Raw genomic sequence first — 17,976 nt, forward strand, 5'->3', positions numbered from 1 at the left:
AAATATACAATTAAAAAGTCTGCATGGGGGCTTTAAGTAGTATTGTGACATGATATCCCAGACCTTAGTTGGGATATCTGATATTAAATCTGATATTGGGATCTATATAAAATATTAGAGAAAGGATTAAAGTGGAAATGTACAACAAAGCAGAATACCAAATAAAGATTTCACAATGATAATCATTCAATAGTAACGTTAATACAGCCTTACATTTTCTTAGTCAGTGAGCTAAGGACAAAAAGTTTGTAATACAGTAGTTTGATCTGAAAATGGATTTAGCCATGTAACATGTCTTTGGAGACGGCAGGTTGCCTAGAGTTAGTGAGGCCATGGGGAGTGGTGAGCCATGGGTGGAGCAAATAGATATGATCTATTTAGAAATATAAAAAGGTAAACAATAGCTTTTTATAGGTCTTGAAGCAATACTTTTTTTGAAAGTAATCATACAATTTGTGGCCATATAACTTGGCAGGCCTGGAATCTAAAAGCTGCTGGATTCAATTAGGTCCACTATTTCTCTAAATGATTAACACAGCCGTTCACACAAAGGTTAATTTGGGAGAAACATGAATACAGCACTAATTTCTATTTTATATATATATAAAAAATAAAAAAAGTATGAATGTCACCCAGTGTTCTCACTATCGCCCCCTATCTTCGATAAACACAGATATTAAAACTGTTTTCTAAAATGGCGCGCAGTCTCGAGACTTACTTACCCAAATTGGTCCAAAGCGGGTTTGTTATAAAACGTTTATCCTCAGATTACCTCCGTTGACTATTACACATCTTAGATGCTTCATCAGAATCAACAGCTTCTTGGGCTGTATTATCTCTCCATTAGAATGGTCATAACTCTGGTCTGTCTTGGAACATATGGGAATTGGTTCCAATTTTATTATTATGATTAAAAGGCTTATGCCAATCCCTCAGCCATAGTTATAACAGGCAATATCTGCTCTGTTCAGAATCACTAGAAGCAGCAGACAAGGAGATCCATTTATCCTTTGTTATTTTGATTATCCATGGAACCCCTGGCCCAGGCAATTCTTCAATCGAAGGAAATAACACCAATTTCCCTAAAATCTACTGGTCACATCATCTCATTATACGCAGACGATATTGTACTATATCTAGACAATGTACAGTGGGGGGAAAAAAGTATTTAGTCAGCCACCAGTTGTGCAAGTTCTCCCACTTAAAAAGATGAGAGAGGCCTGTAATTTTCATCATAGGTACACGTCAACTATGACAGACAAAATGAGGGAAAAAAATCCAGAAAATCACATTGTAGGATTTTTAATGAATTTATTTGCAAATGATGGTGGAAAATAAGTATTTGGGCAATAACAAAAGTTTCTCAATACTTTGTTATATACCCTTTGTTGGCAATGACACAGGTCAAACGTTTTCTGTAAGTCTTCACAAGGTTTTCACACACTGTTGCTGGTATTTTGGCCCATTCCTCCATGCAGATCTCCTCTAGAGCAGTGATGTTTTGGGGCTGTTGCTGGGCAACACGGACTTTCAACTCCCTCCAAAGATTTTCTATGGGGTTGAGATCTGGAGACTGGCTAGGCCACTCCAGGACCTTGAAATGCTTCTTACGAAGCCACTCCTTCGTTGCCCGGGCGGTGTGTTTGGGATCATTGTCATGCTGAAAGACCCAGCCACGTTTCATCTTCAATGCCCTTGCTGATGGAAGGAGGTTTTCACTCAAAATCTCACGATACATGGCCCCATTCATTCTTTCCTTTACACGGATCAGTCGTCCTGGTCCCTTTGCAGAAAAACAGCCCCAAAGCATGATGTTTCCACCCCCATGCTTCACAGTAGGTATGGTGTTCTTTGGATGCAACTCAGCATTCTTTGTCCTCCAAACACGACGAGTTGAGTTTTTACCAAAAAGTTCTATTTTGGTTTCATCTGACCATATGACATTCTCCCAATCCTCTTCTGGATCATCCAAATGCACTCTAGCAAACTTCAGACGGGCCTGGACATGTACTGGCTTAAGCAGGGGGACACGTCTGGCACTGCAGGATTTGAGTCCCTGGCGGCGTAGTGTGTTACTGATGGTAGGCTTTGTTACTTTGGTCCCAGCTCTCTGCAGGTCATTCACTAGGTCCCCCCGTGTGGTTCTGGGATTTTTGCTCACCGTTCATGTGATAATTTTGACCCTACGGGGTGAGATCTTGCGTGGAGCCCCAGATCGAGGGAGATTATCAGTGGTCTTGTATGTCTTCCATTTCCTAATAATTACTCCCACAGTTGATTTCTTCAAACCAAGCTGCTTACCTATTGCAGATTCAGTCTTTCCAGCCTGGTGCAGGTCTACAATTTTGTTTCTGGTGTCCTTTGACAGCTCTTTGGTCTTGGCCATAGTGGAGTTTGGAGTATGACTGTTTGAGGTTGTGGACAGGTGTCTTTTATACTGATAACAAGTTCAAACAGGTGCCATTAATACAGGTAACGAGTGGAGGACAGAGGAGCCTCTTAAAGAAGAAGTTACAGGTCTGTGAGAGCCAGAAATCTTGCTTGTTTGTAGGTGACCAAATAATTATTTTCCACCATAATTTGAAAATAAATTCATTAAAAATCCTACAATGTGATTTTCTGGATTTTTTTCTTCTCAATTTGTCTGTCATAGTTGACGTGTACCTATGATGAAAATTACAGGCCTCTCTCATCTTTTTAAGTGGGAGAACTTGCACAATTGGTGGCTGACTAAATACTTTTTTCCCCCACTGTATCTCTATTGCTCCCAAACGCATTGAGTGTGGTCCTCTGTAGCTCAATTGGTAGAGCATGGCACTTGTAACGCCAGGGTAGTGGGTTCAATCCCCGGGACCACCCATACGTAAAAATGTATGCATACATGACTGTAAGTCGCTTTGGATAAAAGCGTCTGCTAAATGGCATATTTAAATGGCATATTTAAGATCATAGATAAATTCAGCTTAATCTCAAGTTATAAAATTAATCTAACCAAATCAGCCCTACTGCCTCTCAAGATCCCGATGGAGGACTCCATCTCTACTTACAGTTATAGATCTGTCATTCTCATTGAAAGCAAGTCTAAGAAGCGGTAGATCTGTTCTATATGCTCTATTTCTATGCTTCCTGTTCTTATGTTTTGTTTTTGCGTCTTTTACTTTCGGTTTTGTACACCAGCTTCAAACAGCTGGAAATACATGATTTTGGGTTATGCAAAATACATTTCGCAGCGGTTTAGATGGTACAATGATTCTCTACACTATACTTGCTTGTTTTGCCACATAAACTGAAATTAGGCTTACTATTTCAATTTTAGCAACCAGGAAATGGCGGAGCGATTTCTGCATAGTGCATCAAAATGATCAGTACTTAGTTATGTACCTCTTGTAATGTTTTTTTTTTTTTTTTTAGAGTTTTTTTTAGTGGCAGCCCACAGGTACAATGTGTGAAATAATGAATATAAAATATCTCAACAGAATATGAACTGATGTGAACTTAAATATTGTACCTGTAACCCCCCCCACCACACACAAAAAGTCACTGGTTCGAATCCCTGGCTGGTTCGAAGTCTAACTGGAAAACACAATGGCTAAGGTGTTGTTGCGTTGACAGTCTCTGGCCCTGATTTGAAGTCCCCGTCGGGGCCGCTGTCCACCAAATTCGGTGCAGTACGCGGTCTCCTTTTGATTCTATTTACATAGAACTTAATGCCTGACCAGTTTCTGATTTTGAGCGCCACAGGTTCCGACTGGAGGCATTTGAGGCAGTCCCTCTTTCCAGGAACTCGGCCACTCTTTATGAACTGCTGCTACCTCATCAACGGTCCACTTTAATCTCACAGCGTTTCTTTGGGTCGGCTGGGCGCCTGTGTGACGGGTCGGCTGGGCGCCTCTGTGACGGGTCGGCTGGGTCGCCTGTGTGACGGGTCGGCTGGGTCGCCTGTGTGACGGGTCGGCTGGGTCGCCTGTGTGACGGGTCGGCTGGGTCGCCTATGTGACGGGTCGGCTGGGTCGCCTGTGTGACGGGTCGTCTGGGTCGCCTGTGTGACGGGTCGGCTGGGTCGCCTGCGTGACGGGTCGGCTGGGCGCCTGCGTGACGGGTCGGCTGGGCGCCTGCGTGACGGGTCGGCTGGGCGCCTGCGTGACGGGTCGGCTGGGCCGCCTGTGTGACGGGTCGGCTGGTTACCTGTTGAGAAAAGTTGCTTAAAAGATCGCAAAAACGGCAGCATCAAAGGATGGAAAATAATTTCACGATGCAAATCACACAGCTTATTACTACTGTAAAATTGTAATATTTCCCTTTTGGGCTCAACAGGACAATTGTGCAACTGAAACAACTAGAGAAAGGGAGAGAAAGAGAGAATGAATAGGCTAAATAAACATGACCATTTCCTGGCAAATTCCCTGTATAAAAAAGGCAATATTATTAGGGCTGGCTGGCAAACCATCCACTTGGAGAGCTAGCCTGGCCTACTAGGTGTGGCGTTTGACTTACATTTCATTTTTGGTTCACTGAGAGTGGACAGTGCTCCAGCCATAACAACCTCATTCCACTTGAAACCTTTGAATTTGCCTGCAAACTCTGCGACCTTGTATCGTCCTGACTTTAGTGCACAGGATTCCACAGCGCTGCCAATGTTCATTAAGTTGTATCCCATTTGAACAGCCAGCGTCGGGCGGTCGTACGTTTTGTTCTCCTCGTTGTAGCCAGCAACAGCTCTCACTGCCGTGATGACGTGAGGTAAATTACTAGGTATGACCAAGTCCTCAAAGCACATCAGAGGTGTACACTTCCTGGCCGTGATGAGTAGTCTTGCCATCTCTCTCATTCTTTGTGGAATGAATTTATTTCTTCTGTCATCTGGCTGTAGTTTGTTGTACATCTCTTCTCCCATGAGGAGGATATATTTGTCATTTCTTACCACAAATGAAACTTCGCCGGAGTTCATCCCACAAACTATCTTCCAAAGACCTGTGCTGACGTAATCGGGTTGAGGACACAACTTAAACACCATTGCTGACTGAATCCTCATCTGTTGTCCAGGTTTTGGTTCGTCAGCTTTGGGATTCAGAGGGCAATATCTGACATGCTTCCACAGTGTCTTTCGATTGTACAGACCTTGACAGTGCATGCAGTGGGTGTAATCTGGAGTGGACCCCGGCACTTTGGGCCGGGAACAGGCGACCATCTCTCCACTCCCACATCTTGCTACAGCAACATTATGCACAAAGTTACCCTTTTTATTCAAAAGACCTAACATCACTTTTCTCTCTCTCGAGTTCTTTCTAAAGCTGAAGGCCTTGGCTACATCCACTTCATCCCGATGCACAAACTGCAGGTGTCTTGCGATTTTAAGGTAAGGCTTTCCACAGTACAGACAATACTGTTTCTTGGATCTTCTACTGTCGGTTACAGGCATCGGCATTACATATGTGGAGCTTTGAGCTGATGATGGGGTAGTATCCCTACTGCACACAATCTCTGCTGAAGGACTCTGCACCCGCTGACATTTTCTCTTAGCTGGATTATGAGCCCCAGAGTCTGTTTGGATGTTCATGTCTTTGTTGCTGTCTGAAGGGCTGATCTCAGTCCTTGGGTTGTTTTCATCACATAAGTTAGACAAATCAGAAGGCTCATTAACCACACCACTAGAATGGCATGTTCTCTTTGCTGGTTTCCGTGCCTCAGAATCTTCTTTAGTGCAAGAGCTACTGTCTAAAGAGCTGCCGTCTGTATCCAAAATGTTTTCGTCAGTCCAGTTAGAGAAATGAGATGCTTCATTTGATTCCACGTTACTAGAATCCTAAAGGGGGAAACAAAAAGGATAGATTAATGTAATATGAAAACTCACAGACAGCAGAGATCCCATTTTGGAACTTTGATATGGTCGTAGATTTGATCATATTAAACAATGTATAGTGCATTCGGAAAGTATTCAGACCTCTTGACTTTTTCCACACAAAAAAAAGTTACAGCCTTATTCTAAAATTGATATTTAAAAAAATCCCTGATCAATCTACACACAATCTACACATATTGACAAAGCAAAAACAAGTTTTTAGAAATGTTTGCAAATGTATTAAAAATAAACATATACCTTATTTACATAAGTATTCAGACTCAATTGTCAGTGCAAAAACCAAGCCATGAGGACGAAGGAATTGTACGTAGTGCTCTGAGACTGTGTTGTGTCGAGGCAGAGATCTGGGGAAGGGTACCAAAACATTTCTGCAACCTTGAAGGTCCCCAAGAACACAGTGGCCTCCATCATTCTTAAATGGAAGAAGTTTGGAACCACCAAGACACTTCCTAGAGCTGGCCGCCAGGCCAAACTGAGCAATCGGGGGAGAATGGCCTTGGTCAGGGAGGTGACCAAGAACCCGATGGTCACTGACAGAGCTCCAAAGTTCCTCTGTGGAGATGGGAGAACCTTCCAGAAGGACAAACATCTCTGCAGCACTCCACCAATCAGGCCTTTATGGTACAGTGGCCAGACGGAAGCCACTCCTCAGTAAAAGGCACATGACAGCCCGCTTGGAGTTTGCCAAAAGGCACCTAAACACTCTCAGACCATGAGAAACAAGATTCTCTGGTCTGATGAAACCAAGATTGAACTCTTTGGCCTGAATGCCAAGCTTCACGTCTAGAGGAAACCTGGCACCATCCCTACGGTGAAGCATGGTGTTGGCAGCATCATGCTATGGGGATGTTTTTCAGCGGCAGTGACTGGGAGACTTGTCAGGATCGAGGGAAAGATGAAAGGAGCAAAGTACAGAGAGATCCTTGATGAAAACCTGCTCCAGAGCGCTCAGGACCTCAGACTGGAGCGAAGGTTCACCTTCCAACAGGACAACGACCCTAAGCACACAACCAAGACAACGCAGGAGTGGCTTCGGGACAAGTCTGAATGTCCTTGAGTGGCCCAGCCAGAGCCCGGAATTGAACATCTCTGGAGTGACCTGAAAATAGCTGTGCAGCGACGCTCCCCATCCAACCTGACAGAGCTTGAGAGGATCTGCAGAGAAGAATGGGAGAAACTCCCCAAATTCAGGTGTGCCAAGCTTGTTGCGTGATACCCAAGAACTCGAGGCTGTAATCGCTGCCAAAGGTGCTTCAACAAAGTACTGCGTAAAGTCATTAAAACTCGTTTTTCAACCACTCCACAAATTTCTTGTTAACAAACTATAGTTTTGGCAAGTCGGTTAGGACATCTACTTTGTGCATGACAAGTAATTTTTCCAACAATTGTTTACAGACAGATTATTTCACTTATAATTCACTGTATCACAATTCCAGTGGGTCAGAAGTTTAAATACACTAAGTTGACTGTGCCTTTAAACAGCTTGGAAAATTCCAGAAAATGATGTCATGGCTTTAGAAGCTTCTGATAGGCTAATTTACATCATTTGAGTCAATTGGAGGTGTACCTGTGGATGTATTTCAAGGCCTACCTTCAAACTCAGTGCCTCTTTGATTGACATCATGGGAAAATTAAAAGAAATCAGCCAAGACCTCAGACATTTTTTTTAGACCGCCACAAGTCTGGTTCATCCTTGGGAGCAATTTCCAAACGCCTGAAGGTACCACGTTCATCTGTACAAACAATAGTACGCAAGTATAAACACCATGGGACCACGCTGCCATCATACCGCTCAGGAAGGAGACGCGTTCGGTCTCCAAGAGATGAACGTACTTTGGTGCGAAAAGTGCAAATCAATCCCAGAACAACAGCAAAGGACCTTGTGAAGATGCTGGAGGAAACAGATACAAAAGTATCTATATCCACAGTAAAACAAGTCCTATATCGACATAACCTGAAAGGCCGCTCAGCAAGGAAGAAGGCACTGCTCCAAAACCGCCATAAAAAAGCCAGACTACGGTTTGCAACTGCACATGGGGACAAAGATCTTACTTTTTGGAGAAATGTCCTCTGGTCTGATGAAACAAAAATAGAACTTTTTGGCCATAATGACCATCGTTATGTTTGGAGGAAAAAGGGGGATGCTTGCAAGCTGATGAACACCATCCCAACCGTGAAGCACGAGGGTGGCAGCATCATACTGTGGGGGTGCTTTGCTGAAGGAGGGACTGGTGCACTTCACAAAATAGATGGCATAGAAGGCATCATGAGGAAGGGAAATTATGTGGATATATTGAAGCAACATCTCAAGACATCAGTCAGGAAGTGAAAGCTTGGTCGCAAATGGGTCTTCCAAATGGACAATGACCCCAGGCATACTTCCAAAGTTATGGCAAAATGGCTTAAGGAAAACAAAGTCAAGGTATTGGAGTGGCCATCACAAAGCCCTGACCTCAATCCTATAGAAAATGTGTGGGCAGAACTGAAAAAGCGTGTGCGAGCAAGGAGGCCTACAAACCTGACTCAATTACACCAGCTCTATCTGGAGGAATGGGCCAAAATTCACCCAACTTATTGTGGGAAGCTTGTGGAAGGCTACCCGAAACATTTGACCCAAATTAAAACAATTTAAAGGCAACGCTACCAAATACTAATTGAGTGTATGTAAACTTCTGACCCACTGGGAATGGGATGAAAGAAATTAAAGCTGAAATAAATCATTCTCTACTATTATTCTGACATTTAAAATAAAGTGGTGATCCTAACTGACCTAAGACAGTGAATTTCTACTAGGATTAAATGTCAGGAATTGTGAAAAACTGAGTTTAAATGTACAGTGGGGAGAACAAGTATTTGATACACTGCCGATTTTGCAGGTTTTCCTACTTACAAAGCATGTAGAAGTCTGTAATTTTTATCATAGGTACACTTCAACTGTGAGAGAAAATCCAGAAAATCACATTGTATGATTTTTAAGTAATTCATTTGCATTTTATTGCATGACATAAGTATTTGATCACCTACCAACCAGGAAGAATTCCGGCTCTCACAGACATGTTAGTTTTTCTTTAAGAAGCCCTCCTGTTCTCCACTCATTACCTGTATTAACTGCACCTGTTTGAACTCGTTACCTGTATAAAAGACACCTGTCCACACACTCAATCAAACAGACTCCAACCTCCACAATGGCCAAGACCAGAGAGCTGTGTAAGGACATCAGGGATAAAATTGTAGACCTGCACAAGGCTGGGATGGGCTACAGGACAATAGGCAAGCAGCTTGGTGAGAAGGCAACAACTGTTGGCGCAATTATTAGAAAATGGAAGAAGTTCAAGATGACGGTCAATCACCCTCGGTCTGGGGCTCCATGCAAGATCTCACCTCGTGGGGCATCAATGATCATGAGGAAGGTGAGGGATCAGCCCAGAACTACACGGCAGGACCTGGTCAATGACCTGAAGAGAGCTGGGACCACAGTCTCAAAGAAAACCATTAGTAACACACTACGCTGTCATGGATTAATATCCTGCAGCGCACGCAAGGTCCCCCTGCTCAAGCCAGCGCATGTCCAGGCCCGTCTGAAGTTTGCCAATGACCATCTGGATGATCCAGAGGAGGAATGGGAGAAGGTCATGTGGTCTGATGAGACAAAAATAGAGATTTTTGGTCTAAACTCCACTCGCCGTGTTTGGAGGAAGAAGAAGGATGAGTACAACCCCAAGAACACCATCCCAACCGTGAAGCATGGAGGTGGAAACATCATTCTTTGGGGATGCTTTTCTGCAAAGGGGTCAGGACGACTGCACCGTATTGAGGGGAGGATGGATGGGGCCATGTATCGCGAGATCTTGGCCAACAACCTCCTTCCCTCAGTAAGAGCATTGAAGATGGGTCGTGGCTGGGTCTTCCAGTATGACAACGACCCGAAACACACAGCCAGGGCAACTAAGGAGTGGCTCCGTAAGAAGCATCTCAAGGTCCTGGAGTGGCCTAGCCAGTCTCCAGACCTGAACCCAATAGAAAATCTTTGGAGGGAGCTGAAAGTCCGTATTGCCCAGCGACAGCCCCAAAACCTGAAGCATCTGGAGAAGGTCTGTATGGAGGAGTGGGCCAAAATCCCTGCTGCAGTGTGTGCAAACCTGGTCAAGACCTACAGGAAACGTATGATCTCTGTAATTGCAAACAAAGGTTTCTGTACCAAATATTAAGTTCTGCTTTTCTGATGTATCAAATACTTGTGTCATGCAATAAAATGCAAATTAATTACTTTAAAATCATACAATGTGATTTTCTGGATTTTTGTTTTAGATTCCGTCTCTCACAGTTGAAGTGTACCTATGATAAAAATGACAGACCTCTACATGCTTTGTAAGTAGGAAAACCTGCAAAATCGGCAGTGTATCAAATACTTGTTCTCCCCACTGTATTTGGCTAAGGTGTATGTAAACTTCCGACTTCAACTGTCTATAAAATGTGTTAGTTTATTTTTTTATAAATTTGCACAAATTTCTAAAAACCTGTTTTTCCTTTGTCATTATGGGGTATTGTGTGTAGATTGATGAGGGAAAAAAACAATTTAATCAATTTTAGAATAAGGCTGTAACTTAACAAAAGGTGGAAAGAGTCAATGGGTCTGTATGTGGACACCTGCTTGTCAAACATCTCATTCTAAAAACATGGGTATTAATATGGAGTTGGTTCCCCCTTTGCTGCTATAACAGCCTCCACTCTTCTGGGAAGGCTTTCCACTAGATGTTGGAACATTGCTGCGGGGACTTGCTTCCATTCAGCCACAAGAGCATTAGTGAGGTAGGGCACTGATGTTGGGTGATTAGGCCTGGCTCGCAGTCAGTGTTCCAATTCATCCCAAAGGTGTTCGATGGGGTTGAGGTCAGGGCACTGTGCAGGCCAGTCAAATTCTTCCACACCGATCTCAACAAACCATTTCTGTATGGACCTCGCTTTGTACACATGGGCATTGTCATGTTGAAACAGGAAAGGGCCTTCCCCAAACTGTTGCCACAAAGTTGGAAGCACAGAATCATCTAGAATGTCATTGTATGCTGTAGGGTTAAGATTTCCCTTCACTGGAACTAAGGGGCCTAGCCAGAACCATGAAAAACAGCCCCAGACCATTGTTCCTCCTCCACCAAACTTTACAGTTGGCACTATGCATTGGGGCAGGTAGCGTTCTCCTGGCATCCGCCAAATCCAGATTTGTCCGTCGGACTGCCAGATGGTGAAGCGTAATTCATCACTCCAGAGAACGCATTTCCACTGCTCTAGAGTCCAATGGCGGCGAGCTTTACACCACTCCAGCCGACGCTTGGCATTGCGCATGGTGATGGTAGGCTTGTGTGCGGCTGCTCGGCCATGGAAACCCATTTCATGAAGCTCCCGATGAACAGTTCTTGTGCTGACGTTGCTTCCAGAGGCAGTTTGGAACTCTGTAGTGAGTGTTGCAACCGAGGACCGACGATTTTTACGCGCTTCATCACTTGGCGGTCCTGTTCTGTGAGCTTGTGTGGTCTACCACTACGCGGCTGAGCCGTTGTTGCTCCTAGACGTTTCCACTTCACAATAACAGCACTTACAGTTGACCGGGGCAGCTCTAGCAGGGCAGACATTTTACAAACTGACTTGTTGGAAAGGTGGCATCCTATGATTCAGTAAGGCCATTCTACCGCCAATTTTGTCTATGGAGATTGCATGGAGATTGCATGGCTCCTTTTTTTAGCATTATGATATCCGTAACATCCATAACGGTTGTTAGTTTCAGAAGCTTGTGCGTTCGCCACATTTACTGTGCTTGGATGTACTCTAAGACTATTCCTGAGGCTGTTGACATCTTCAAAAGGATGTGTTCTAGCAAAAATTCTCTTTTCAAAATACTTTTAGCTAATAATGTTCAGTGTCCCCAAAAAGCATGTCCATTTCATGTAACATCCATAATGCTTCCTATTTGCTTTATTTCTCCAACATGTCAGTATTTAGATGTCTGCTTTCTTTTGGGTAGAGGGGTTACAATAGACACATCAAAACCATTTCTATTTCGTTGGTCCATTCTGTGAGTGTGAGACATTAAGGTTGTGATTTTGCTTGGAAATGTGATGTCCATAATGCTGGAATCGCCCATATACTTTATATTTAAAAATGTACTTTAAAAATGTATATATTCATGTTTATATTTTTCAGTATTCATTTTCTGTAAGGAAATTGCTTTCAAAATCTTATGTCACTTGGCTGTTTCGCTACAAATAAATGCTGCCTTTTTGTGGTGAGCGCTGTTGAACATGTTTAATAATAAATGTAATATAATCTTACTTGTTCTGAAGAAGTGGTGGGACTCTGATGAACTTTACTGTTTTCACTCTGAGCTGCAGAACCGTCTGGATTTACTGCAGAGAGGAGCTGAGAGTCAATGGTTGGTTCTGATACTCTGCTGTCAGATTCCAGCTGCTTTTCCTCCTGATTCGTCCAGAGTTCCTCTTGATTTGTGGGCTCTGGGTCCTCCTGCCACAGACCGGGGCTTCTCTCCTGCTGCTCAGGGGGAACCTTCTCTTTAGAGACAGGGAGAGAGGGCTGCTGGGAGTCTGGAGAGAAGGAAGGGGGAATGGATCTCTCCATCCCATCAACACGTTCTTCTATGTTTTCCATCTGGGCTTCAGAGAGGGGCTGAGAGTCCCTGGTTGGTTCAGATACTCTGTAGTCCTCTCCATCAGGTTCTGTTTTGATCTGTTCAGTTGTGTTGGTGGGTAGAGAGTCCCTCTCTCTGTTCTCCAAGATTTGGTCAAGATGTGAGGGCAGAGGAGGGTCCTGTTCATAGTCACTTTTAACATAGGCAGGAATCAAGAAGAGGTATTTGGTATCAGGCTCCAGCCCTTGAAGCTGCTCTTCCTCCTGACTGGTCCTGAGTTCCTCCTGTTCCTCTTTAATCTGTGTGGGCTCTGGGTCCTCCTGCCCCAGACTGGGGCTCCTCTCCTGCTCACAGTGCTGCTGCTCAGAAGGGGGAACATCCTCTTCTGAGACAGGGAGAGAGAGCTGCTGGGAGTCTGGAGGGAGGGAAAGGAAAACAAATCAATCAAATTAGAGTGTATTTGTCACGTGCACCGGATACAGCAGGTGTAAACAGTACTGTGAAACGCTTGATTGCAAGCTCTTCCTCAACAATGCGGTTCAGAGGAGCTATAGGAGGAAGTGCTCGTTGTAATGGCTGGAATGGAACAGAGACAAACATGTGGTTTCCATATGTTTGATACTGTTCCATTTATTCCATTCCAGCCATTACAATGAGCCCATCCTCCTATAGATCCTCCCACCAGCCTCCTCTGATGCAGTTATACTAGTCATATAAAGTAATATACAATAATAAAAAATGGGGGGGATAGGTTGAAGATACTGTATCCCTGGAAACAGGATGTTTCTGGTTTCTAACACCCCACTGAGGGTGGTGCACACACACGCGACAGAGAACCATCTTGAGTTTCTTGTTCCCTCTGGCTAGTGACCGGTGTGCTCTTCAGGCCTGGGTTCAAATACTATCGGAAATAATTTCCATAATGAGAGTTATACAGATAAGACTGAGTGGAGCGATTCCAAAACTGTGTAGGCTAGAATAGAGCTACTGTCTTGTCAAAAAAACGTTTTTAGCTTTTAAAGATGTATAAAGTCCTATAAACACTCAAAGCAGAGTTGACTTACATGTAACCCTAACCATTCCAATATATTTCATATAATAAAAAACACCAAAATAAAAAAACTATATTGATGGCAGTGGTGATTTTTCTAGGTTACATGTTAGGGTCTCCCGGGTGTGGACAAATATACTGCAGTCTAACTGTGTGGTGTGTGTGTGTGTGTGAATAACAACTAAATGAGTATCATTATTTGATCAATAATTTTGTTTCCCACAGCAACTGATTGATTCATTTTAAGTTGTTGTTATATTATTACAAACCTGCTCGATGTAACTTGATTTCCGGGTGGAACACCAAACCCAACAGCCTCTGTAGACGTTTGTTCTCCTCCTTCGAACGGGAGATTTCTTCCTGGTACTCGACTAGCTTTTTTTCAAAGACAGCCGATATCTCCACAGCAACCGCTGTTAATCGCTCAGTAAGAAACGCATTCAACTCTATCTGTAATTTGGGCATTTTAGGGTCTGTATAGCCACATGTCCACTACGTAAATAAACTAACGCTCTAGCCATTCACTTCCTGCTTATTTCTTCTTCTTCGGGATTTAGTTGGCGAATTGCATCCAACTTTAAGGTGCATACACCGCCACCTACTGTACTGGTGTGTGAGGCCATTCACGGCCTACCTACATCATATTATTTGACACAATAATACAAAATTGGGACTAAGAAAAATTGCGATACCACCCATCAGCCCTCTCTAAAAAAAAAAACACCACCCATTCCACTATTTAACCCTATCTAGTCCTACTCCAGACCAATGGTCTGAGAGGACATAACCTTACCACTCAACACCCCCTGAAGCTGTTCTGCAGTAAATCCTCGCAATCCCAAGTACTTCTCTGCCGCTGCCACACGCGACAGAGGTTGCCACCACAACCTCTATTTTCTGTGACTTTCGATCCATTTCAGCAGTACAATTGACAACCATGGCTATAAATGCTAAAAAGCCCACTTTACTGAAGCACATACAGTTGAAGTCTGAAGTTTACATACACCTTAGCCAAATACATTTAAACTCTGTTTTTCACAATTCCTGACATTTAATCCTAGTAAAAATTCCCTGTTTTAGGTCAGTTAGGATCATCACTTTCTTTTAAGAATGTGAAATGTCAGAATAATATTAGAGATAATTATTTATTTCAGCTTTTATTTATTTCATCACATTCCCAGTGGGTCAGAAGTTTACATACCCTCAATAAGTATTTGGTAGCCTTGCCTTTAAATTGTTTAACTTGGGTCAAACATTTTGGGTAGTCTTCCACAAGCTTCCCACAATAAGTTGGGTGAATTTTGGCCCATTCCTCATGACAGAGCTGGTGTAACTGAGTCAGGTTTGTAGGCCTCCTTGCTCGCACACGCTTTTTCAGTCCTTCCCACAAATGTTCTATAGGATTGAGGTCAGGGCTTTGTGATGGCCACTCCAATACCTTGACTTTGTTGTCCTTAAGCCATTTTGCCACAACTTTGGAAGTATGCTTGGGGTCATTGTCCATTTGGAAGTCACATTTGCGACCAATCTTTCACTTCCTGACTGATGTCTTAAGATGTTGCTTCAATATATCCACATAATTTTCCTTCCTCATGATGCCATCTATTTTGTGAAGTGTACCAGTCCCTCCTGCAGCAAAGCACCCCCACAGCATGATGCTGCCACCCCTGGGCTTCATGGTTGGGATGGTGTTCTTCGGCTTGCAAGCATCCCCCTTTTTCCTCCAAACATAACGATGGTCATTATGGCCAAACAGTTCTATTTTTGTTTCATCAGACCAGAGGACATTTCTCCAAAAAGTATGAAAACTGTCCCAATGTGCAGTTGCAAACCGTAGTCTGGCTTTTTTATGGCGGTTTTGGAGCAGTGGCTTCTTCCTTGCTGAGCGGCCTTTCAGGTTATGTCAATATAGGACTCATTTTACTGTGGATATAGATACTTTTGTACCTGTTTCCTCCAGCATCTTCACAAGGTCCTTTGCTGTTGTTCTGGGATTGATTAGCACTTTTCGCACCAAAGTACGTTCATCTCTAGGAGACAGAACGCGTCTCCTTCCTGAGCGGTATGACGGCTGCGTGGTCCCATGGTGTTCACGCTGTACTATTGTTTGTACAGATGAACGTGGTACCTTCAGGCGTTTGGAAATTGCTCCCAAGGATGAACCAGACTTGTGGAGGTCTACAATATTTTTTCTGAGGTCTTGGCTAATTTCTTTTGATTTTCCCATGATGTCAAGCAAAGAGGCACTGAGTTTGAAGGTAGGCCTTGAAATACATCCACAGGTACACCTCCAATTGACTCAAATGATGTCAATTAGCCTATCAGAAGCTTCTAAAGCCATGACATCATTTTCTGGAGTTTTCCAAGCTGTTTAAAGGCAAACTTAGTGTATGTAAACTTCTGACCCACTGGAATTGTGTTACAGTGAATTATAAGTGAACTAATCTGTCTGTAAACAATTGTTGGAAAAATTACTTGTGTCATGCACAAAGTAGATGTCCTAAACGACTTGCCAAAACTATAGTTTGTTAACAAGAAATGTGTGGAGTGGTTGAAAAACGAGTTTTAATGACTCCAACCCAAGTGTATGTAAACTTCTGACTTCAACTGTATTCTTCCCATCACTCTCTCTTGATCTCTGCCTACACACGGGAATCCTCTCAGGATCCCTCACCCTGTACCCATTTTCCTCTACCACGCTCTTCACTGCTTCAGCATATGACACTTTCTGTACTACTGTAACCCTGGCAACCTCGATCTGCCTTTCTCTCACCGGACATCTCCCATCTCCAGCCCAATGATCCCCCCAAAACTAACACACAACTTTCTCCACCGATACCACACATTCCTTCGTTTTATGCCCTCCTGCCCACTTCTCACATCTAGGCATCTCCCTCACACAATGCTGCAATATGCCCATAACCTTTACACCAAAAACACCGTAATATTTTCGGGAACATAAACTCTCACGGGATAACTGACACTTCCTACCTTGACTTTAACAGGTCGAAGGTCCGCTCATAAAGCAGGATTAAGCAAAATATTTAGCTTGTCTATTCCCAGCGCGCATCTCCAGGGTAGGCTACACCCCAGTACACACGAGTTGCTGGAAGGAATGTTTGGTTCAGATTTGGTCCGGTCTGGACCAACCTTGATTTGACGTCTATAAATGGCTTATTTTCAACTTAATTCATAGCCAATAATGAGCCTGATTTCAACATCCGGAAAATACATATTTTAGACGTATTTTCAACATTATTTTGCTTACTGGGACTTTTCAAGTTTTGCGTAGGGTGGGGTGCGGAATTTCTTGGTCTCGCCTATGGCGGCAGAACGGAAAGCACCTGCTGGTAACGATTCTGTATCAAAACTCAGCATGACAGATAATATCTTCTCCGTTTCCCCACCGGATCTACGTCTTATCAAACACTTAATGTCACCCCCGTTATCATTCCTTCCAACGGCTCCATGCTCCGGAAAGCAAAACCCGTCACAATTCTTGTCCCTAATCTCGTAATCCGGAGCGCCCTCTCCCTCTGGGCGGAGGAAACACAATAAATCATCATGAGATACTTTCACTAACTCAACAGTCCCCAACCTCTCATCCACCCAATTTGACACCACATATGGATCAACCAAAAAGCAAGGATCCATTATTCTCTACAAATCTCATTCCACTAGGCCGAAGTCGGCGATTCTCGCCGCAGGTAGCTACTTCACCCTGACACCCTCACCTCTGATCTGCTGGAGCACGTATCCCTGTTTACCCTCCTGCTTCTTTTTATTATTCTAAGGTGTTTTGGAACCTAACTTCAATGTTGCACTTCCGCCACCTACTGGAAGTACGCTTCCTGTGCTCTTTTGTAGATTTTGTAGAACGCTAGCTACCTGCAGTAACCCATCAACACCTTATGGACGATCCACTGAGGTTCACGAATACCGGGGAATGAAATTTGAACGAATTTGTCGCACCGTGTGAAAGAAAGGTTTTGAAATTGAAGGCATATTTAATTCCAGTAGGTGTTGGTAGTTCACCATTGAAATTGTGTACCAAACTAAAACACCATAGAAGAAGAAGACGAAGAAGAAGCAGGACATTGAATGGCTAGTGATTTGGTTTGTTTACGGCGTGGATATAAAATGTCTCAATTACAGTTATTGAATGCGTTTGTTACCGAACGATTAACAGCGGTAGCTGTGGAGATATCCGCTGTATGTGAACAAACGATAGGCGAGTACCAGGAAGAAATCTCCCGTTCAAACGAGGAGAACAAACGCCTACAGAGCCTGTTGAATTGGGTTTTCAACCCCGAAATCAAGTTACACAGAGCAGGTTCGCAATTATATAATGACAACTCAAAATGCACGAATCAGATAGTTACGGTGGGCAACACTTATTGATCAAATAATGTACACATTTAGTCATTA

General features: G+C 43.5%; 1 protein-coding gene across 1 annotated transcript; it reads right to left on the minus strand.

Annotated features, from left to right (window-relative positions):
* Positions 1-2,677: 2,677 nt before the first annotated feature.
* LOC311115492 (uncharacterized protein) lies at positions 2,678-14,559 on the minus strand. Its single transcript, XM_084190659.1, has 4 exons — positions 13,818-14,559; positions 12,185-12,912; positions 4,495-5,803; positions 2,678-4,185 (listed from the first exon to the last, which is right to left on the minus strand). Exons 1-4 carry the CDS (start codon positions 14,011-14,013, stop codon positions 3,836-3,838), a joined length of 2,583 nt encoding a protein of 860 aa, XP_084046785.1. The 5' UTR covers positions 14,014-14,559; the 3' UTR covers positions 2,678-3,835.
* Between the last annotated feature and the right edge of the window lie 3,417 nt (positions 14,560-17,976).

This window comes from Coregonus lavaretus (assembly GCF_964263955.1).
Source record: "Coregonus lavaretus genome assembly, contig: HAP1_SCAFFOLD_3702, whole genome shotgun sequence".
Taxonomy (NCBI): Eukaryota; Metazoa; Chordata; class Actinopteri; order Salmoniformes; family Salmonidae; genus Coregonus; species Coregonus lavaretus.

What these genes read in the sequence shown, in the direction of transcription:
- LOC311115492 (XM_084190659.1), bottom strand. Translation starts at nt 14,013, where the DNA reads ATGCCCAAATTACAGATAGAGTTGAATGCGTTTCTTACTGAGCGATTA. An exon ending in CCACCACTTCTTCAGAACAA is followed by an intron (nt 5,804 to 12,184) that starts GTAAGATTATAT and finishes TTCCCCCTTTAG; the next exon opens with GATTCTAGTAACGTGGAATC. An exon ending in CAGTGAACCAAAAATGAAAT is followed by an intron (nt 4,186 to 4,494) that starts GTAAGTCAAACG and finishes TTTTCTCAACAG; the next exon opens with GTAACCAGCCGACCCGTCAC.